Source organism: Ascidiella aspersa, chromosome 2, assembly GCF_963924565.1.
Source record: "Ascidiella aspersa chromosome 2, kaAscAspe10.2, whole genome shotgun sequence".
Lineage (NCBI taxonomy): Eukaryota > Metazoa > Chordata > Ascidiacea > Phlebobranchia > Ascidiidae > Ascidiella > Ascidiella aspersa.
Window position 1 is genome coordinate 11,530,898 of NC_139448.1, and position 23,123 is coordinate 11,554,020.

General features: G+C 37.2%; 2 protein-coding genes across 8 annotated transcripts in view; both read left to right on the forward strand.

Moving 5' to 3' along the window:
* Positions 1 to 7,229, forward strand: part of LOC146163655 (serine/threonine-protein kinase TBK1-like) — a 40,225-nt gene extending 32,996 nt beyond the window's left edge. For 4 of the 5 annotated variants that reach the window (XM_083381130.1, XM_083381129.1, XM_083381127.1 and 1 more), the window contains 5 exons: positions 908 to 1,103; positions 1,936 to 2,077; positions 3,242 to 3,403; positions 4,268 to 4,507; positions 6,607 to 7,228. In XM_083381130.1, coding sequence (XP_083237256.1) covers positions 908 to 1,103; positions 1,936 to 2,077; positions 3,242 to 3,403; positions 4,268 to 4,507; positions 6,607 to 6,691 — 825 coding nt within the window. In that variant the 3' untranslated portion in view covers positions 6,692 to 7,228. Of the gene's footprint in view, positions 1 to 907; positions 1,104 to 1,935; positions 2,078 to 3,241; positions 3,404 to 4,267; positions 4,508 to 6,606 lie in introns of all 5 variants that reach the window. The other variant, XM_083381131.1, reaches the window with a different exon arrangement.
* A 5,539-nt stretch (positions 7,230 to 12,768) lies between these two features.
* On the forward strand, positions 12,769 to 22,802 carry LOC146163656 (E3 ubiquitin-protein ligase KCMF1-like). Of its 3 annotated transcripts, none has more exons than XM_083381401.1 (8): positions 12,769 to 12,904; positions 13,278 to 13,445; positions 14,720 to 14,859; positions 15,411 to 15,543; positions 15,947 to 16,108; positions 16,914 to 17,056; positions 20,084 to 20,247; positions 20,530 to 22,802. In XM_083381401.1, exons 1-8 carry the CDS (start codon positions 12,862 to 12,864, stop codon positions 21,227 to 21,229), a joined length of 1,653 nt encoding a protein of 550 aa, XP_083237527.1. In that variant the 5' UTR covers positions 12,769 to 12,861; the 3' UTR covers positions 21,230 to 22,802. The 3 variants fall into 3 exon arrangements, with proteins under 3 accessions (XP_083237527.1, XP_083237528.1, XP_083237529.1); XM_083381402.1 differs by having other exon boundaries at positions 16,914 to 17,050; XM_083381403.1 differs by having other exon boundaries at positions 15,962 to 16,108.
* The last annotated feature ends 321 nt before the right edge of the window (positions 22,803 to 23,123 follow it).

Genomic DNA, 23,123 nt, shown 5'->3' on the forward strand with positions numbered 1-23,123 from the left:
ACGTAAGACATAACGAAACAATATATATTTCTTTGTTTTAAACAGGCGTAAATTGGTCGACAATTTAAATCAAACTCTCGGTATATTTGTACAATTAAAGCATATAGTATTACAAAAAAAAAAAAAAAATATCGTTAGTTGTATAACAAAAATAAATATCGTTAGCACTGAAACACGGTATCGTAATGCAAGAAAACAAATTATATGCATGGAACCAACCATGAATATACTGTTGCCGCCAGGCATTGCATCAATTATAAAATTGTTCGTCCTAGAATTTTTTTTCATTAAATGTGCCAACGTTTTCAATACCTATCAAGGTCAGTTTCGTCAGGGCAGTGCTCTTGAAACTCAGCGAAAAACATATATATAGCATTTTATTGTTTGACTGCTGTTTGTATTTTCCGCACAGTTTCAAGTTCATTGCCCTGACGAAACTTACCTGAATAGGTCATCGAAACGTTGGCACGTTTAGTAAAATCGAAACTTTTTTAGACGAACAATTTTATATATGAATCAACTCATAGTTGACTGGTGTGCTAATTTAAAATGTGTGCTAATTTTAATGCATTTTAGCTTTTCACACTGTGGAAATTACGTTCAAACCAAAGAGTTGGAATTCGAATTCTTTGATTTGTCTAAGAGACTAACAATGCCGTTGGACAAAGCAGCATTTTTGTTAAAACCGAATTAGATTAGAACTTGAATTCGAGCACACAAGCAGTTCACATATTAGATTAGAATTAGAATTGGCCGCATTTTGCACTAATTCATTGAATTAGAAAACTAGAATTCTCTAGTTGTCCAAGTCTGTCCGGTATATCGTGTTGCTATTCCGTTTCTTCCCGCGAACACAAATCAATACTAAAAAACACCGGAAAGCAACCATTTACTTCCTCCTCCTCAGATACGCGACAAGTTCGACGCGATCTCGGAGCAGGTGCGCAAGTTGGACCGCACCATCATCCAGGACGAGATGCCCAACTCGGTCTTCGTCGACGAGGGATCGCGCAGCAATGACCGGCTGGAGGAGCGCATGATGGTGGCCTCGGAGAGGTCCCGGGACATCTACAAGCTCTTCAAGCAGCACAAGAGGAGCAAACGTAAGCGTTTTTTAGGTGTTGATTTTTCAAGTCGTGATAAGCGTCTAAATCATTTTTTTACCACGGACGCCTAAATTTTTTTTGCTTCGCGTGGACCACGGTAGGCAAGAAATTTTAAAAAATGACGTCATAAATTTACGTCACAATACAAATAGGCTTTCAGAAATATGCTGATGATTTAAGTTAAATTGAGTCTAAATACGTTCAGTGCTAAAATGTTTTATTTTGAATTAAACTCTTTTTTTTGGAAAAAAATGATTTCTCTTAAATATACAGTAATATTTCAATTTTGGCCTTCATGGACCCCTCAAATTAGTTCACGGACCCCCAAGGGGTCCATGGACCCCAGTTTAAGAATCCCTGGTCTAAATAAGTGGTTCTCGGACTGTGCGCTTCGAAAGATTTCTAATTATGCCGCAGAACTCTTTGTAATTTTTGAAAATTACTTATTTGTATTACAAATAAGCATGACTGCAAAAATGTCTGCCACAGGTCCTTTATTTTTACCACAGTTTTAAGCTAAAATTATGACAAACACAACTCTAATGAATAACGGTGAGAATGGTGGGAAAAAAGTTGTGTGGCGTTTAGAATGCGAGCCTTACAGTTGACTATTTATAAATGTGAGGAACTTCTATCGACAATCATTCGATAATAGTTTCTGACATTTTTTACAGCAATCCTCACATTTACTTATCAAACCCTATTGTTAACCCCAAATGGAAAGGCGCTAGTTTGTTCAAGTTCTTTATTTTCCCAATGCGAAAGCCCAGTGTCACATGTGTCCTAAGTCGACGAAAACGATAACGTTTTTTTTTCTATCTCGTTTAAGGCCTCAGTGTCAACGACGATCACGTGCACAAGTTCGAGAAGACGCGCCTCTCGGAGATCTGCGACTCGTCGGTGAAGCTCTTTACTGATCAGTCGGTGCCCAAGTGCAAGAAGCTGCACAAGGAGTCGACCGTCTGGTTCAGGTGAGCTTAACGTTCGGGTCGGCTTGTGAAGCTTAGAATTCCTGCGGCGAAAACTGAACTCGCTTCAGGTCGACGTGGTTTTGTTTTGCTGGCGTTCTGATTGTAAGATGATTTTGCTCAGCTGACCTTAAATCGACAATGAATATGATTGAAGATATATCCTGGTTATTTTAACATGTTGGATTGCTGGTAGAGCCAGTCGAGCAATTTAATGAGCTGTTCGCGACCTCAATATGTATAATTTACAACGTTGAAGACCTGAGTAAAGTACACTCTGTAACGGATTAGTTACGGCCACTGTTCAATGAGGTATCATTTCAGTCAGATTTGTTAAATAGCGTCAATAATTCTTTTTTAAGCTTTCTACGTGCCATTGTCTATCCGTAGCCGTCTGAACGTAATTTTAGATCCAGCACCGTGTAAATTCGCTTGACTCACTGTACAGATGTTTTGGCTCCACGATGTTGTTCAGCTTTCTAAGATTACCTTTCGTTTTCGTCCGAATTTCGTGCAATTATAACTTTTTTCCCCGGAGGCTTTTTTGCCACATAAAGACCTAATAACGTATCATTAATGAAAATTCGTTTTCCGGGCGTACATTTAAATTGCAAAAACGTGCGCAACGACAAATAAAAATAAACCAAAAAAACAAAAAAAAACGATTCCGACCCGAGAAATCTATAGAGCAGTAGGCGTGAACCCTGATATGGGGCACCCAGCGTCTTACATCAAGGGGACCATTTATTTGGAGTACAATTTATTATCAGACGAGCGTTTGTAATGCAGGCGTAAACTTGAGTAAAGTGAAGTGTATACCATGGAAATTAATTGACCAATTTTGTGCTTTGGCCAGCTCCTCTACTCCAAGTTATCGCACATTCCTATAAGCATCTCCCGTTTGTTTCTTGCGGCTACATGACCGCCTTCCAGCGCCAACTTTTATTAAAAATAAAACGGTTTTGCACCGAGTGTATAAGACCTTATTTCGCATTTACATTTTTGGACCGAAATCAGCAAATTTATGAAGTACAATTGTATTGTGACGTACATTTTTGACATCATTTTTTAATTTTTGTTTGCCTACCGCTAGCCAAAAAAATGTTTAGGGGCCTGTTGTAAAAAAGTTTGAGAATCCCTGTATGCATCTCTCTTTGTTTCTCGCAGCTACATGACCGACTTTCAGCGGCAACTTGGCGGCCTCGAGAAGAACATCCTTCGTCTGTGCGAGGAATGCACGCGACAGGAAGATGGCGTGCGGGAGCTGCAGCGCGTCTACAGGGAAAAGCTCTCGATCGTCGAGACCGTGCTCAAAGAGACGGCGGCCAGGTGAGATTCGCCAAAGAGTTGCCTTTCGCGTTTCGCCAAATGCCCTTTATCGCAGTGGTTCTTAACCGGGGTGCCATTTCTTATGCCCAAGGGTGCGGAGAGATATTTGAGAATCTTTAAAAATCTGATTTTTGCTTAACTCTTACAACTTTTTGTGTAAGATTAGAGTGAAATAAATCCAATTTAAACTTCATACGTTTTGCAGAGTGTGTCGTTTCAGTTCCGTTTATTGTGACATTCTAGTGAATTACCTACGGAAAATCTTGTAGGGGTGCCGCAATGTATTTATTATATATGTGGGGTACCGCAAGCCGTATAGGTTGAGAACCACTGCTGTATAGTTTCAAACGCTTTACTGAGCCGTGCACCAGGCGGCAATGTTAGACACGAGATTTTATAAGTCTTTCAAATTTGGAATTAGAGTGTGGCCCTGATGTTGCCTAATAGAGGACCTAAGTTTGACCCATGTTTTATCAACAAAGCATAAAAATTAGCATGGCTTTGTATTAATTTGGAAAACTCTTCGTGATATTTTTTTCCTTTTACCCATGGTAAAACGTTTAAGATTATAACTTGTCTATGCAATTTAAAAAAATATCGAATACATTTGATCATAATTAATATGCTGTTGCTGCCAGGCATTGTTTCAATTGTAAAATTATTTTTCCGGCAAAATTGTATTTGTTCTTCCCGCAAACATATAATCATATTTTAATTAAATATCGCAATACAACAAAAGTGCCGATTTGTCAAAGCTCTACGTTCAATATTAAACTTTCGATTCTTTTATCGACTTTTTCTTCCATCGATTCAAGTAACAGTATAATAATATAAAAAAAACAATCGTACTTTTTTTGCCCCCAGACCCTCAAACCCCTCCTCCCTCCCCGGCCCCAGCCCCTCCCTGCTCGAGCCACCCCTGAAAAGCGTGGTGGGGGCGGCGTCGTGGCCCAACTCGTCGGCGAGCGGCGGCGCCAAAACGGCCAACAAGGCCAACAGCCGGCAGCGTCAGTTTCGCGAGCTTCGACGAGGGCTGTTAGAAGCCAAAAGCAGCCTTAATGATGTCAAGTCGGAGGTCGAAAATGGATCCGAGATACTTAAAAGGTGGGTGCTGACGGTCTGATGCGTTTTAATTGATTCCAGCTTGACGCCTTTGCAGCAACGATGTGGGGTTGGTAAAGCTGTTGCTGCTTCGCCTTGCCGTCTAGCAAACTTTTGGTTTAATTTTATCACGCTTTTAATGCAATGGTACACAGTTGTAATACATTACTTCTGTTTTTAACAAAGAATAAACTGTAAACATTTATATTTTTGGTTGTTAATAGAGAGACCCAAATTTAGCATCACTGCTTCAAATTCCGTATAGCTTACTTTCCGACAAGCGCTTATGCGATATTTTAGTGTAATAATATTAGGTCTCGTTTTCGAAGGTGTTGTACAAACCTGTGTTTTAATATAAATTCAGTTAAACTTAAATTGTATTTTATCGAATATTTGATACTTTAAAATGTAATGGTAATTAAACCTATAAAAAAGTCTTAATCGTTTTATGATGCAATGCATTTATAATCTGTTTTATATAGCCCAAATCTGTCAAATTTGTTTTTGTTTGTAATATTTTTTCTTTGATAACTGCTGAGGCACAAAACTATTTTCTTGTCATGACGCCATTTGGAATTTATATAGTCCATAAACTTAATCTTAAATGTTTTATCTGCTAAAAAGTTTTGCATAAAAAAGCAATAAAGGGATAAACCATTTGCAAAATCTCTATATCGTGCTCGGTCCTAACTGCTCAGAAAAACTAACATACCACAAGCTCATTTCTACCGAAAAACAAACTTTCCCAGATAAAATAACGGAATCTTCCCTTTCGCGTTATATCATGTACGAATTTCCCACTTATTCTTGTCCATGGTAAATAAAAATTTTCCTCCAAGACCGTTTTTCGCTAGTTAACGCCTTTTGTTAAATAAAGTGTTGCCAACTATGGTGGTGCTTACGTGACCTCGTTTACCAGTAACATGCTCTGTTGTTTATCCTTATACGGGGTACCGAAACTCCATTTTAGGTATTAGCGTCGTTAAAGAATTTTCCTGACCGCTTATACCTGCTGCGAATGACCTCGCTGCAAGGGAAAACAACCTAATTATTTCGGCAACGGAAAATAACCTATTTATTATGGAAAATTGCGTTCCGCTTTAATGCACGAAACCGAAATGTAGGCCACGCAGCGAGAAGTGCATTTGACCCAAGACCGCCTTTTTCTTAAACGAAGGCGCGCGGGGCTGTCCCGTCGGTGTTTCCCCTCATTTACGTACAAAATGTGCTTGCCGAACCTTGCGGGCTTTCCGGGTCTAGTTTCGCAGGTAATTGTTGTTTACCGTCCTATCAGGCCTATTGACTTCGGAAGGCCTACTCTGGTGGCGTGGTTTGGGAGTTTTTTCGAAACTGTATCCAAAAATGGCAGAGGAACGTCTGTTGTTTTTGTCCGAGTTCGCTTTATAATAGTCCATTGCTGTTGGGCAACCATTGACTTTACTTACGTGATTAACAAATTTAAACAAGCATCTATTTTGAATTTTATACTCTTACTTATGCTTGCTGGTCCTTTTTCATATAATCAAGTCGTTATTGCAAGGTAATGTGATTTATACAAATGAAACATCTTGGTTGAATTTCCATTCGCTTGTTGCAGAAGTAGGTATTGTAATCAGCATTGAAAAGAAACAGTTAATATTTTACCAATGCTTTTTATATGTTCTGGTCAAAATCGAATTCACTGCAGTTTATTCCAAGTTACCTTTGAAACCAGAAATGTTCTGATTGGAGGACCAAATAACCTTCATCATATTTTTTCAGCCATCATGTTGTTGGTAGGGTTTCGAAAAACTTCGATCATATATAGATTCTAACATTAATATTGATTTCTTTATAAATTTCAAAAATTGAACTAACAATTTGCGACAGTTATTTTTGTAAATGAAACATTCTGTCTTTTATTTGGCTACCAATTGCTATAATTAAGTTTATCGTGTTATCGTATGGTTAAAACAGTCCTCGTACTACTCAGCACTTCATTCCACTATGTATTCTATTTTTACGTCATCAACCCGCTGCTTTTTAACGTAATTTGTGAAGTTCAAATGACAATGTAAATTAAAAACTTGGTCAAGTTTGATTGACGCGCTTTCTTTCTTTAGGCTCGGCTCCCTCACACTTCATTCGCACACAAACGGCTCCATGGCGCCGCCAACGACGGTCGACGAATCGCATACGAAGCGGTAGATGGCGACAAAGACACGTTCTGACATCTCCATCGCAATGATTTAGCGATGTAGATGCGAGTGATTCAAGCAATTGTGTTTTTATATGTTGGGCCTGATTGTCGGGGCCGTCATGATAAAGGTTTCACTTCTAATAAAGCGTATTTTCCCATTTATCTATTTTTAATGCTTATCGATTAATTTTTTACGTTTTCCCTGCTGTTAAATTCTCTATCGCTTGTTAATTTTATTTTTTTTCGTGGTATATAGCTAGCGCAGAACGTTTACATTTTTTACTTTAATACCCTTGAACTTTTGCTCGTGGTCGCGTATTTAAGTTTCTGCTCTTTTCAACATCGGCTTGCGTCGAACAGCTTTTGTTTCGCGCACGTAACAACTTAGCAAAAGAGCGCAATTTCCACTCATTGGTTTCCCGTTTCTTTTTTAGCGTGCCTTTTTGTTTTTTGTGCAATTTTTTTTTGACACCTTGGTATGATGTGAAAGGTCGCAAAAAAATAAGCGAGCATAACAACTGATTTCTTATGTTGTCGGGGAAAGAACGTTAAGCAGGAAAAGACAGCTCAGGCCTAGTTTGTGTGTTTAAAATTGAATTATGTGCAGCATACAACTGCCTGGGGTTTGATCTGACTTGTTTGTGAAGCGTGAAATTTGATGTTTGGAGTTCTAAGTTCTAGGAATCACTTCACTCTAAAACAGAATTGGCAAAACCGGGGCTCACGTGTCTCATATAGCCAGGGTTGCCATACCGTGCTTTTTTTTAAAGATTTGTGCTTATTTTTGGGTGCAGTGTCTTAGAACACACTAACGTGCTTATTTGTCTTATTTTAGTTCAAGTGTTTTTTCTCAAATCTTTCACTTTAACCAAAGAGTTTTAAATAACTTTTTTTTTTATTTTCAAAACTCTTTGCTTTGACCGAGGACTGTGAGACTTCATTTATTTATTTGACCCAGATTATAACAACAATGAATTATATTACCTAATAACAATGCATTGTGATCACACTTAAATAATCTCCAGAGGCATATTATTGTACCGCTGCACACTGTTCGAGAATCACTGGCCTAGGCTAGGGGTCACCAAATTAAGATCCGGGTTAAGTACTGTTGAAATGTTGTCGTATGCGATTTAGAACTAAGATTTGATAACATTTTAAACTGCACGGCAATAGTTTTTATTCCATAGTTTCTTATATTTTTGGTTTACTGAAATTTAGTAACCAACTTAAGTAGCCTATGTTCGACAAAAATTGTGATACCGGTACTTGGTCCCCGATGGTTAGCACTAACAATTATTTGTCCCCTTATGAAAAAAGTTTAGTGCCACTGGCCTAAGGCGTCACGGCTCCTCTTAAATATATGGTTTTGCTAATTTCAACCAAACAAACGCGATTAAGCTACGCTTTACGCATACAAACATAGGTGTTTTTTAAGTTTTTATTATATTTTATGACGTTATTCCTGAAAGCTTGGATTTCACCCAAGGAATTCTGGATTTTCCCCTGGTCTTTCGTAGCGTGCTTATTTTTTGGTCTGAGCAAATGGTAACCCTGCATATAGCTCTTTAACCGGTTTTAATGTCACTCTTACGTTCAGACTGCGTTTAGGTCTTTTAAGATGTCCAGTTCCAATTCTCACGTGATAAATTTCTTCCAAGTAGGCCCTATGTCTTTTTTGGACCTCTTTTAAGAAATTTTGTAACCATAAACACATCGTACGTCTCATGACAGTTTGCCAATACCTAACGGGGAGAATGCTTTTTGTCCCCTGAATCTAATTATGCTTGATTTACATTGCATATTTGCACATTGCACACGAAATTTATTTTATGCCAAGTCGTAAAAAACAAAAGTTTCGCCTAAATGTGTAAATAAAAATCGCCAAATTTAGACTACGAAATGTTGTTAGTGTGCAACATCTATAACAAATCGAACTGATCATAGTATAACAAATCGAACTGATCATATATAACAAATCGAACTGATCATTGGAATGTAAGTGAGGAAGAAACAGCTGATATTTATTTTTTATGCATGTGCAAGTGTGTGGCTCTTTGCAATTAAACAAGTACGAAATGTGGCTCCTGGTCTCTGACTGGTTGTCACACCTGTCCTGAAAAGAGCATGCGAATGCTTTACACGACGGATTTATTCAGTAACACTTTAATGCTGTCAGAGTTTGGAACGAAACCGAATATTTTAAGGAACCTGGACCTTAACCAAGCCTGACCCTTTAAAAAAGAGGGTTCACTCCAGCATGACGTCACCACTTTTATTTTACAGATTCAAGTTATGCCACGTTTGAAATATTTGTGTCAAAAAGAATATGCATTGAATAAAACGTTGCTTTAAATACCAATTATGGCTGCTTGTTTTTTAATACACTAGGAAACTTAGATTAAATACGAGTTGCAGTTCAATAACTGCTCTCTACAATTATTGACCCACATTTTTGGATTTAAGGGAACTCATGTCGTAACCGACAAGGAACTTTATAAACTGTTTTGAAAATAAATTCAGTAGAACCGAAACTTTTAAATTGCTCCAAACCGAAACGGGAACATAACTGAAATCCGAAAAAATCCTTGAGCCCAGACTAAACCTCAAACGGTTCGATTCCCTGGTTGATTTACATGATAAATCGCTGGGCTGAATTTGACCAGTGGAGATATTCTCCCTGGAGAAGGAATGACATCTATCGTAATGCGGACACAAAATATCCAGACATACACAATTTTAACATGTATTATTGACAAAAATCATTAGTTTTTTATTCTCATTATTATTATATATATATCACAATATATGCTTTTTTATGTTTATTTGCTTATAACTTGCATTTAACTGAAGTTTTTTGGTTAATAATATTTTGAATCTGTACCATGTTGCTACGGATTTACTTTAAATTTAGCTGTCATCCGATGTATTCATCTATTTCTTGTTGATGATGAAAGCGACTTAAATTGTTTTACGTTTTTCGCTTATTATTTTTTATGGCCATATTATTTCCGTAAAATTTGGGATGTTGCAAGTAGAAAACCTTTAAAATTACCGTTGTGTTTTTTTCTTTGTCTGTGTTTGTTGCCATAAATAGTTAAATATATTGTTTTTTAATTTGTTTTTGTTCCTGTTTATTTAAATGCAAACTTGTTGCAGTCAATCAAGTGTTTTATTAACTTAAAAGCACAACAAACCTTACGTAAAGTGTGTTATTTTAATATTAGTTAAAGTAAAGGATTTTCACTGTTTGATAACAATTTATAAAAGGTCAAACTGCTTTGATATATGTTTTGTAGGCGCTCTTTCACTATTGTACGTAAAAAAATTATGCAAAAATAAAATAATAATAATACCGCATACCACAACGGATATTGTTTGGGCTAGGGTGCGGGTTAGCGTTTGGGTGAGGGTGGGTCAAGTAATGTTATGTTTATTATTAATAATAACTTGACCCACCCTCAACCAAACGCTAACCCTAACCCAAACAATATGTGTTGTGGTATGCGGTATTTAAAGAAAATTTTTTTTTTATTAATTTTTACGTACAATAGTGAAAGAGCGCCGTTTTGTACAACAAACCTAGTTTTATTAAAAATGTTTCTAGCTGTATACATGTTTATATTGCACTTTTTGTTTTAGAAACAGCCACTTCACCTGCTGATGCGCATTATTTTCAACACTATAAGTTATTTCAACATTTTTTTTAAATTCATATAACCCACAATCTGGAAAGATTGTCCACACAGGATGCCTCTGTGCCAGATTGGAAACTTTGGATTTTGCGTGGGGGAGACGATTTTGCAGCTTAAAATTGCGCGGCTGTAATAACATTTCTGCCCAAATTTGCGCAGCTGTAATAAAGTTATTTGTAAAATTTGCACGGCTAAAAATGCAGTACTATGACTGAAAACCGTTTAAGCCATTTTTCGCGGCTGACCGCATTTTACGTTGGTTTTACATGAAATGCGCGGCAATGACCGTGGCTGAGCGGTAAACTGCGCGGGGGATTTATCAAGCCTTACTTTCCAACCTGGCCACTGTGTAAATTAAACCAGTTGCAACTGCACCTTTTTTTCGAAAGACCTAACCTGCACCCTAAAAACCAAATGCACACTATTATTTCTATATGTTTTGCAACCATTTTCTATATGTTCTGTTACCCCAATTTTATCAACCTCTCACATACAAGGTGTCATCGATTGGAAAGTTTGTCCAGTATTTGTGCTATTAGCTACGAATTAACATTTAGTGGAAAATTGAAATGAAATCTGCCCGTCTGGAAAGTATGGCAGATCTCGCAGGGGCACATTTAAAAAATTTGTGTGACCATGTCCAACATAGGTCAAAAGTGCATCCCGCCATTATGACATTGAAAAAACCAGGGCATATTCATTTTCTAGGGCTGCAGGTCTAGTCTGTTCAAAAAAATTCAGGTGTACTTGTCATACTTTCCATAGTGGGAAATCAGTTTAGCCACACAAAACTACCCTGTGTACGTGAAAGCAATTTGTGGACACACCTAAAATGAAAAAAAAAGCTAAATGTTGGTGAGATTTCCAATGTAAGGTGTGCGAAAAAAAGAAATGATTGCACAGCTCGAAATTTGTTTTAGTACACCTGAGATCTCGGCGTGAAGAAATGCAGACTGGCCTGAGCTTTAAGTTTTAGGTAGGAATTTATTACAGAGCTGAAATCTAATTTATATAAGCGCAAATTTAGCAGTAACTGTATTACTGCCAAGCAATTTTAGGTGGCCTAAATACATTCCAACTCAATGTCCAACTTTTAATCTGGGTTGTGGGTGCTATGATAAAAATGGCTGTAAATACCAAGAATAAAATTCTACCTCATTTTTGACATATTTTTTTTAATACAATTTTATGGAATTAAATGTTTTTAAGGTGTTTTAGTTATGCAAAATAAGTTCATCACACACAAACTATCATTGTTCCATGCTTTTAGCTGTGACCAAGACTATTTATATGTAAAATGAAACATTTTTAATAGAAAATAATTTTTACAGATTTATTGTACACACTTTCAATTCTTTTTTTTTTCAAATCACAATTTCACAAACATTCCTTTTGCAGTACACTTAACAAAAGTAAACATCCATTTTTTTTTCGGCTGTATGTGTATTTCTGCTAATGTCAATGCCAAATAAAATACCTTGCTTTATTAGTATAATTTTATAGAACAGTTTGTGTGAAACATTAATTTATACTGTTTTTGCTATTAAAGCTATAAAGTGTTGACTTTGGTTTACTTTTGCTGCTATTGTAAATACTTTTATTGATCCGAAATCCCCAAGTAAATACTCTATTTTAATGTAGTACGCAGTTCATGTAAAGAATTGAGAAGATAACTACTAACGTAGATTTGTTTGTTCAGACTCACTGTGGTGTTAAAATATATTTGGTTCGCGCAGACTTAGATTTTTGGAGATTGCGTAAGAAGTGGTGTCGTAAGCAAGTAGAAACTTGTTTTTATTTCAACAAGTGTGAGACTGAAATAAAGTCTGAATACATTTAAGTAGAATTCTTTCAATTAGACTCTTTTAAAAATGGTCATCCATTTTATAAAGTATGCACCTATATTGATTAGACCAATATGGACCCCCTTTAGATAGTCCATGAACGCAGGGGCTCCAGTTTAAGACCCCTTGATCTGCATTATATTATTGAAGAAATGTATGTGGTAAATCAGGTCAACTTGTGGCAATAAATAATGACTTTTCTTTTTAGTATCTACATTGGTTCTGTGTAAACCATAAATAAAACTAATTGTCATATCACATTGGCTAAGTTTTGCCCATTAACGTAGGATGTTAGATCAGTCGTTCCCTAGTCTATTTGGTTTCTCTCCTGCTAGAAAGATTTGTAGTGTCACCCTTACTGGCATTTTTTCCAATTGGTTTCCGGAAGTTTAATTGAAGCACACAATGAGCATGCACAATGCAGGAAAATATTTCATGGGTTATTGCACTCGATTGGAACACAAACATTGACTAAAAAAAGTAAAAACGTTAGGTTGGACTTATGTGTTAAAAATTTAATGTTCCTTTTTTCAGATTGTTTGTTTATGTATATAAATTAGTGCTGGTGAGATATCAGTGATACAATTTGTTCAACCATTAAAGTCTGCTAAAATTATATCACAATACGTCTTTTAATCAATGTCAGAAAGTCAGCTAATCAATGACATGTCAAGACATGAAGGTAAGTTTTTTACTTATATTATAATATTTACAACAGGTATTACGATTACCACAGTTTGCATTTTGACAAAAGTGTCTGTAATATAAGCATAGATTTTAAATATATATTATTATATTTGGGGACAATTTTGCTACACCTGTGGCTGAACAAACGTCAGATCTTTTTAAAAAAGTGGTATCTAATGAGGAATTTTTTCCGCCAATCTTGTAAGGTTTGTTTCACCTTTACGAAGAAAATAACTGTATTCAAAAACAATTTCATGCCCCTTAAACAATAAGACATTTAACTAAATAAGGGAGTCTAAAGACAGTTTATGCGCAAATGAAATGAAATCAAATCAAATATTTTCCAATTGTTTCACTTTATATGATAGGAGTAAGTTGCGACAATTGTTTGATGAGCAACTTTGATGGCAAGAGATTCAAATGTCTAATTTGCTACGACTACGACCTTTGCAAGAGATGCCATGACATGAACGTCACTACTTCTAGGCACCTGGCATCGCATGCCATGCAATGCATACTAACACGCAACGACTACGGTGATTCATGCTTTTTATAACCGACTTATGTTGTTTGATTATTTTCTTATTAGTTGTTGTTTAACTTTGTTTAAAAATGTTGGTATGTTTTCTGTCCTAATTTTGTTTATAAAAAAGTACTTCTGAAAGGACAAGATTTAGATTCCTTTCCTAATTTGTCTTTAAAACATTTTTCATCCAGTATAGAAACCCTATACAAGATCTGTTATGTGATTGATTTACAGCTACTTATGTTTCAAACAACAATACATTTTTTAATTCTTATTTTTCATTTAGTTGACCACTTTTAAAAATCAGAATTTTTGCCCAAAAAAATGACTTGTTTCATGCGGATCTATGAAGGTTAGGTTCAGGGCCGATTTTTCAACTTAGGAATTCCCTCGATTTTTCTGGCGGTAATGACTAATGACATCATCTTTTGGTATGCTAATGTTGTAACAAAATAGGTAATCAGAAAAGAGCCATTTAACATCAAGCAAAAGCGACACTCCTGCCAGGCGCTAGCTGCAAAACCACTTGTTGTGCAATCGTGAACTTCTGTCGGGAACCTAAACCAAGACTGAGAAATATATTTGATTGTTTAAGCACAAATATAATTTCTTTATAAGCAGCACAGTTAAAGTCCCATGCACAGTAGTGCACTAAGTTATGTGCATGCCTTTAGCCACCTACAAAACAAAGATCACCGCTGATGGGTTTAATTATGCCACGATTATTGCAACATATGCACTGTAGCTGTGTACCAAGTCAGCTAAAAACCAAGCTGTGGTTGACGAAAAAAATAATTATGTCACACTGTGATGTGGTATTAGAATATGCTTATAGAGAATAATTTCTGCAGTATCTATCATTTCGTAAAAATGGACACCAATAAACGCTCAAGGCAGTAAGTTACACCACTAAGAGAATCTGCGTCAATTAGAGAGTCATTTGTTACACCAACAATGGGTATAAGCACAAACAGCGAGCCAGGAACATTAGCTGCCCCTTACTCAAACAGGTTTAGCGAGAAAAACAAAAAACCTTCAGTAAGTGTTATCAATTGTGTACTGTCCTTTTATAAATTTGTGTACATGAACTCCTGTTTTATTGCAAAATTACTTCTGCTTACAAAATAAACTATTCTATCGCTGGTTAGGTGTGTCACTAGTCTATTATTAATATAGCGGGCACATCTTCCATTGCTGATTCACCGTTTTTCTTTCAATAGGGCTTAACTACTTTTATACCGTTTTTTATTTGCTAAAAATAATTTGTGTCATATATATTAATAGAATTGTATTATGGAGGAGAAAACATAACCCCCGAGTCACCACCTTCATTTGTGTGTCCTTTCTGCACCAAGCTTGGGTTCACAGAGAGTTTGCTATATGATCATGTCACCAAGGACCATGCAAACTTACACACTGAAGTGGTAAGGTTTCCTCGCCAGGTTTTTCTCATATTTTTTATTATTTAAAAAAAATATTTAATTAAGTAGTTTTATAAATGTATTTATATTTTTTAATGTATCCCAATGAAATTTATTTGTTTGAATATTATTTATATATTAGTGTAAACCATATTAGAAAGCAGAAAGTCTTATTCCTTAACAGTCCACTTTCAGTAGATATTTTACAATTACATAGAACTTGTCATATATGTTTATTTAAAAAAAAAATTGTGTTTAATTTATGCTTAGGCATGCAATATTTTTCCTTTTGAGTATGTCAGTGAGAACACAGACACAAAAAACAGCATAGTTTTTTATATGCAAACATGTTAGTCTTGAAACAATAAGACATCTAACAAAATTATCATATCATATTATGCAATTCTTGAGCTTGAATAGATTTTAAGAAAAGAATCAGACATCAAATAAAAAGTATAGCTTTATTTATTGTGTTTAAACTGTATTATATATATTTTCAGATGTGTAGCTAAACCATGTTAGTTAATTCTTTTTTAACATAAAATTCACCACAGGTATGTCCAATTTGTGCGGCTTTGCCAAGTGGCGACCCAAACCTTGTCACTGATGACTTAGCAGCTCATCTTACGATGGAGCATCGCACACCCCGAGATGTTGACGACCCAGTTGGGGGAAGACATATTCGTCGTAAGTTAATCATTCTTTGTTGCAGTTCTTGCTTGTCGTATGTTGCAGTTCTTGCTTGTCAAATAGCCATTACAACTTGTTTCCATTTAATAAAAATTTTGCCTTGCTTGTAACACTCTGGTAAGTTTGTTTTTATCATTGATTAGTATAGTCACAATACCTATTAGCTGTCTGTGGTATTTTTTGGGAAGGGAGGGGGTTTGAGCCAATCGAACATTAATTTTTGTAAAAAGTAGTGAAAAATTAAAATGTAGTCTTAGTGCAAATCATTTTTTTTGTTAATGGAATTAGTTATCAGTGTATTTCGATCTTCATGCTATATTTTGCTATGTTTTCGTTTTATGCCTACCCTGCAACATAGAACTGGCCAACATTGTGTCTTTTTTGGCTCGTTCATATTCAGGCATGTTCTATCCAGGCCGTGGATTGCGACAGCGCAACCACCGAACCATGAACTTTACCGGTGGCTCATCGGCGATTCCTGCTGTCGGCACAACTTCAAGCAACAACAACACAAGTGCCTCGGTGTCCACCTCAATGCGGGATTCCATGGACCCAATTGCAGGTAGAGAGGGTGAAGCTTTAAAGAGTGAAATTATTCTTTTTTTAATTTTCAGCACAATTAATAGTAAACTACTTTCTGTAAAGTATCATTCAATCTTCCTACCTTAAACCTCAAACTTAACTAATTGAATTCTTATTTTCATACAAGCTTTTTTTCTGATTATTTTGGGCTAATGCAAATGAAATATGCCTCTTCTCCGAATTGATTACCTAAGCAAAACAGGCCGACCTTAGGTTTAATTTCTATTAAAAGTCTGATAAAGAAATTGATTTATTTGAGAAACTCGCCTGACTAGGAGATGAATTGTGGTTGCATTACTTTAAACATTTCAATACACATTTTTTGTCAATTAGCAACATTTTACTGTAACCATTGTCAACGAAAAACAAATAATTTTTACTGGCTTCCATTCTATCCTTTTACTGTCCCTAAAATATTCAAATGCTGTTAAACTTTTTGTGCTGCAATTTGATAAATAATTAATGTCATCGTGCTTAGATCGTTTGCTTGTTAATTAGTGCAAGGTGGCTTTTTATACAAACGCAGGAAATGATTGCATTTTCAGTTTATGTTGCACAAAAGACAAATATAACTTTGTGTCATTATTTCTATTGACGGTGTCGTTTATTTTGGGTTCTGTTGGCGAACTAGACAATTGGGACTACTTAACATTTAACTTTTATTATATATAAAGAAGAATGAAAAGATTACGTAGTTTTTTTGCGGTTCAATATTTAGTTACAAAGTAAAAAAAAATAGTCACAAGTTGAAGCTGCCAGCTAATTTAATTTGACTTTTTGTCTAGAGCTTCTTTCCCAGTTGAGTGGGGTTCGTCGAAGCGCCCAGCAACTCCAACAAACGGTCACGACTGCATCACAGCTGCAGGAACTCCAGTCACAGCTACAACTAGAACGCCAGCGGGCTGCTGAGATCCGGCAGCAGGTACCGGTACATGAACCCTTTTATTTTCTTAAAATTACAATATACAGTTAACAAGAAATTATTTATGTTAACATTTACAATTGAAAAAAACATTGTTTGACAATGTTACCAGGTGCATATAGTGCTTTGTGGGGTTTAACATTGTATACTCCAATTTTCAGATTTTGAAAATACCTTGTTAAACAGTTTTGTTGGTCTTTATTTCTTGGTTTGTTTGTTGTCTTTTTTGTTTGTTTGGATATATATTACCTTATACTTGTGCTTTAGTGCAATATGCCATATGGGTCAAGAGGAAGTAAACCAGTATAATTGTTCTTGGCCTAACTGTATTTCGTTATTTAAACAACAACGAATATTGGTGTTGTAACACTCTAATATGCTATATTTTGTTGCCCCTCCAATCCTGCAATAGTCAACTTTAATTATTTATTATTTATTTTGTTAGAAACTCTATCTTTTTAAACCTGGTGAATATAATGTTTGCTTTTGTAGACTTCTGTTTTTGGCTTATTTTCGTATCTCACTTAAAAAGGTAGCCTGTTAAAAACAAGATTGTTTCATTATTTATAGCACTTTTCACTTGGTTACAGTTTATTAGTATGATGTGCTCTGACAGGCCTGCTAAAAATGACATTTCTATGAAAATATGATGCAGTATGATGCTTAATGACAAACAGTGATGCTAAATGTGCATCAAATGATAGTGTCAAACGACACATGTGCTGCATGCTGCTGACTATTTAAAGTGAGAATGTGTGCTGAAAGTGACAGAAAAAAGTGTGAAAATCAGCTGCTAGCTAAAGGGGTTACAACTCAACAGAAAAGAAGTAAAGTGAAAGTTGCAGAGAACTCTCTATATAATAACCAGCTTAAGAAAAGACAACACTTTACTTGGTAGAAGAATAGAATTTGGTATGAGCAACTTATTCGAGAGCATATTTTCCTCATCGCCGTCTGCTTGGAATTGGTCTTTCAATCCTCAACAGCAAAGTATTCCTAAAAATCGATTTCAGCTTGGTTCCTGGGTGCCACAATATACTTTGACTGCAAAAAGTGAGGTGAAGAACAAATTGGTTGAAGATCCTATTGAAGCTTATCCAAAACCCAGTTTAGCTGATGTTGATGAGTACGGTTGGGTTCCTTACATCCCAAGACGTGTCAGGATGGAAGTACAAGAAACTGATCACTACAGCGATGGCACAGAAGACTGGGATAGCATCTCAGATGACAATACAGTTGATGTGGAAATATTGGACTGGAATTGTGATGTGGGTAGACCGGAATCTTCAAATCAAACAAATGGAGAAGAAACAACAAGAGTTATTGGTGGTAGCTCTATACCCCCTCCCCCTTCTGCTGCTGATATACCTGATCCTCCCTCATCCGTGTTGACTCTTCGGCAAACCAACCCAACAATAACTGGCAGAACTTCAGGATATTCTAGACAGAGAAACAATAGGCAAAGAGGAGGTAGAGTATCAGGGTCAGGAGCACAACTTGCTAGGATAATGCAAAACTACCGGGAATCAAGAGCTGAAGAAGATGCTGATGAGGATTCCTCTGTGGTTTATGTCTCGGATGATGACAGCCAACATTCTGCAGCTGTAAGTTAAAATGCGCTAAAATTTGTTTTGACAAAATGTTCTCCAGAAATTGGAGGTATATGACACATTTCAGTTATAAAAGTATAACATGATGTTTCACTAGTGCAAAACTATATAAAAAATTATAAATATATAAAGCTGAACAGTTTTTATATCCCATTTAAGTGATCAAATTGCTCTTTATTTTAGGTAAAACCTTTCAGTACTTACTAGGTTATGTTATGTATTAGGTTTTGCATTTGATGATGTCATCCTTTGTTAGTCATAGAGGCCAGTTTTGTCACAAAGCCTTTTGTCATATTAACATGCATTCATATTTTTAGTTGCAGTAGCAAGTAAGCAATTTTGCCAGTAATTTTATTACTGTTGTTAAAGAAACCTAATGCCAAAACGAAAAAGATATTTGCCAGGGTCGACAGTTGGAAAGCCGAACCCTGTTAATGCTAGACGCCCAAATGCCAATAACTGGAACTCAGCTGAAAAATTTGAGGCAGTTTCAGTGACTATTGCTGATTCTATGGCCATTACTTCAAATAGACCCCAGACACCCCCCAGAGTTCCCCAAAGAGAACCAATTGCAAGAAATCAAAATGTTGACACTGCTGTGGGCAGTAATCAACAAATTCCATTACCGCCTCATTCTGTACCAGCAAACTTCCACCAGATCAGTGCAAGTTTTATGGAGGAGTTGTTGCATGTTACAGGAAACGAAATACCAATGTTGCAAGAATTTGGCCCCCACAGACCACCTGTGTATAGTCCAGAATTTCAACAATTGGTTTGTTGTATAAATTGCCATTTGTGTATCACTAAATTGTAAACTAACCAAAGTGAAATTGCCTATTGGTTTATGTAACAACTTTGAAGTTATATGCTGTACAATTTAGTGTAACAGATTAATCGTAGTATATAGATGCTTGCTTGAGTATTGTACCTCTTTATTCTCTAGCTTAGGTTATTAAAAAAGTTCAGTACTAGTTTTTTCCTTTGTAAATCAATTTTTGTGTTTTGGACATGTCAAGAATTGTTGTGGGCACCTTAATTGGGTAAATTTATGTTCATTTCCCAAGGGCTGTATTAATGAAAATTAAAGATATTAGGGATGTTGCTATTTTGTTGTTTTGCTTGTTGATGACTTTCAAAAAATAAATAGGCACATTAGCATTAGGGTGTAAGATTATCGTTTTAAAAACTGTATGATTAGCGTTATACAGTTATGCTGTTTGCATTATAAATGTTACAAGTCTACTTGCCTCATGTTAACAGCTCTGCAAAGATTGCTTATGTTTACTAACTAATTTTACTGTTTTATGCACCAGGAAAAACACTAAGAGATGACCTATTTTCATTATCTAGCTATTTGCAACAAGAATATTGAATTCCACTACATTTGTTGTGACTCACAATTCTTGTCTTGCTTTCTATACAGCTGGAGCGATTCCCTAATAAGAGTCAAGTCGGAAATGGGACATCTCAAGGGATCAGTGTTCACCCAACAGTTGGGGCAGCCGTAATTGGTTCCAAGGCCACGTCAAGTAAAAAGTTATCAAGCAATGCTTCAGAGAGTGAAGACTCGAGATACTTGCTTTCTTGGTATGTACTTTCCCTTGTTTTCTGCTTAAAAATACACATATTTTCCCAAAACTATGCTTATAAGTCTATATATTTTTTGTCAAACAAAAAACAGTTTGATTTTTTGGCATAACCACCCCCATAGATAAAACAGGTTTGTAAGTGATAAAAGAAGCCTAAGAAGGCATTACTAAATATTCATTTTATTAAAGAAAAAAGTTTTTACCATCAAGTGTTCCTCTTAGCATTGTAATTGTCTCCGCATGAGCCAAGATAAACTTATCAGAATCCTTTCTCCTTCAGTCTGGACGAGCCCAACCTTAGCGAGAGCGAGCGCGAAAAGCAGAACAGCGAGGATGTCGAGAGAGCTCAATTCGTCCAGGAACTCCTTCTTTCTCTTCTTTCATCCCACCCGAGCGACAGCCAGGAGCAGATCGGTTCCCAAGTCCAGTCCAGCCCTCGACCACTGGCTGTGGAACCGGCCGTGCCCGCCGACTGCCCCCTGCTGGCCTCCACCCCTTCTCACGCCCCCGGCGCTGCTTCGGGACCCGATTCTTCGTCCAGGGAAAACGTAAAGTCGGAACAGTGCGCGTCGTTCAACTCCTCCAACAACCGGAACGACGACACCGGGGTCGGTAACTCGGTGCTGGCCGATGACGTGAACTCCCCAACAAGCGGCGCCCTGCTCGTCAGTTCAAGCGAGCACCAGCGTCAGCAGAACCAAGCCCCGCCTCTCTCGTCCGGCGCGGTCGGCTCGCGTTCAGCGCCCGTGCTTGGCGCCGGCGAGCAGCAGCGCAAAGCTCCCGAGTGGGGTTTTCGGGAACCGGCCGACCGCAAAGACAGCGACGATGACAGCGACAAGGCTCCCTCGCCGACGCCCAGCGACCAACACCGCGCCCTCACCCTACAGGGACGCGTACTCGTAACTGGAGGATCCCCTATCGGACTGCACGGCAACCGGGAAGAGGTTGCGTCGTCGGGTTTAAGCAAGCACGTGCGCTGAGGCCGCCTGTGTGCTGTGACGTCACGATCTGCAGTGGCCAGCGACTCGACCCATTGCTCTTTGTGTGTGTATTTGTGAACTGTGCGATTCGCTCGCCACACCCGCCCCCCGTGCATGTGCTTTTCTCCATTGGGATCACACAGCTCACAAATTGTTGTCAGCGAACAATACATATATACGAGTTTGTATCTCTGCGACCGATGTTATGCAATTTACGCCCGACGCGCCGCAAAAACCCGCGCGCGACACTCGCTGTCGTTTTCTTTCAATTTGCTTGGTGATATATATTATATTCGGTTTTATTTAGAACGGCGCTAAATTTTCGAGCGCCTCTTTTCGTCGTCGTTTCGTTTGTTTTCTCGGCACCGGGTGAAAAATCGTGAAAAAAGATCTAGCAGTTACGTTTGGACGAGAAATAATTGCAATGTTTTGTTTCGCAAACCAAAGTATCCAGTCGTTGGCCACAGAAGACAAAATCTTTTGCGATAGGCTACACCTTGGGCGTTTTGATTTACTTATACTTCGCAATTACAAAGGTATTCAAATGATTACCTTAAAGTATATTGGACCGTTTAGAGAGGCGAGATAATTTATAGGAAGCAGCCCCAAGTTCCTATACTTTTAAATTAGAAAGCTTTTAGTGCATCTTTATTGCTATATAGATCGTTATTCTCAAACCGTTGCTTAGGAGAATTGTGTGCTAAAGTGTGTTGCCTTGCCTTCTCTTTTGGCAGCGCTTTGCTTAGTCTGCTAAACACGCCAAAAACGATTAACAACCTGCGAACGTCTTTTCTTGCGGAAGTCGCGTTATTTGGGTAGCTTTTTACCTGAGCGCAAACGCGTTTATATTCAGCGCGAAGAATGCTTTCAGAATTTTTCGGACGCCGTGTAAAGTTCTTTTATTGCAAACAAATTTGGCGTTATTTAATTTTGAAAACTACGCGAACTTCATTGTCATCTTGGGTGATTTCCCGTGGCATGCTTTACTGGAGAATGTCTTTTCCGCTATTTATTTTGCGACGCTTCGATTTGAAAAGCACTCTGCTACTTTGATCGAACTGAAAGGTGAAAACATTGTTCTTGGACGTATTACTTGTTTACGTAATGCGCGTGGCTTCGCTGAAAACGCACTGTCGGCGTCAACCCTACGCAAATTTTGCTCGAAAATCTTAATTCAAATGCTGTAAGGATTGCGAGATCAAAAAAAAAGGAACCTTTAAATAACGTTTTCTCATATCCAACTGTGTGGCTCACCTACTACACTACGTCGAAAAAACTTGTCATATTACTAAGCACCTGTCAGCATCTTTGAATAATAGTAACGTAAAACACTTTTATCATTATTTTTTCATGTCCAAAACGTATATTTCTCACCAATTCCTAGTGAGACCTACCTAGAGTATTTACTTTCACTTCGAAAATGATGCATGTGAGAGTAAAAGGCCACTGATCTCGCACTCGCTTGCCCGGTACCCCTCCCACTTTCTTAACGCGGGCTTTTTCGACGCCCCGACACTTCTACCGTATTTTTCTTTTCGCGTGGTTTGGTCTTGATTGATACACGAAAAAACAATGGAAGACCCGTTTGATCATACTTTCGCTCTCTTTATTTTTAACCGGGGAAAATTACTATTTTTAGCACAGTGAAAGAAAGCAATCCTGCATTCAAGGGTATTTATAACACGTGCGTCGTGCAAACATTGCTACATCGTTTTGGAGAAAAAAATTCAATGCTAGTCAGCTATGTAGGAACAGGCTGCTTAAAATTAAAGTGTTTATTAAACAACATAATTCGGCCGAAAAGCATATATGACTATTGACCACTCACCTAAAAATAGGTTTAAAATCGCAATGAGAGTTCCTGGTTCACAAAAAAACCGTTTTTTTTACAGTA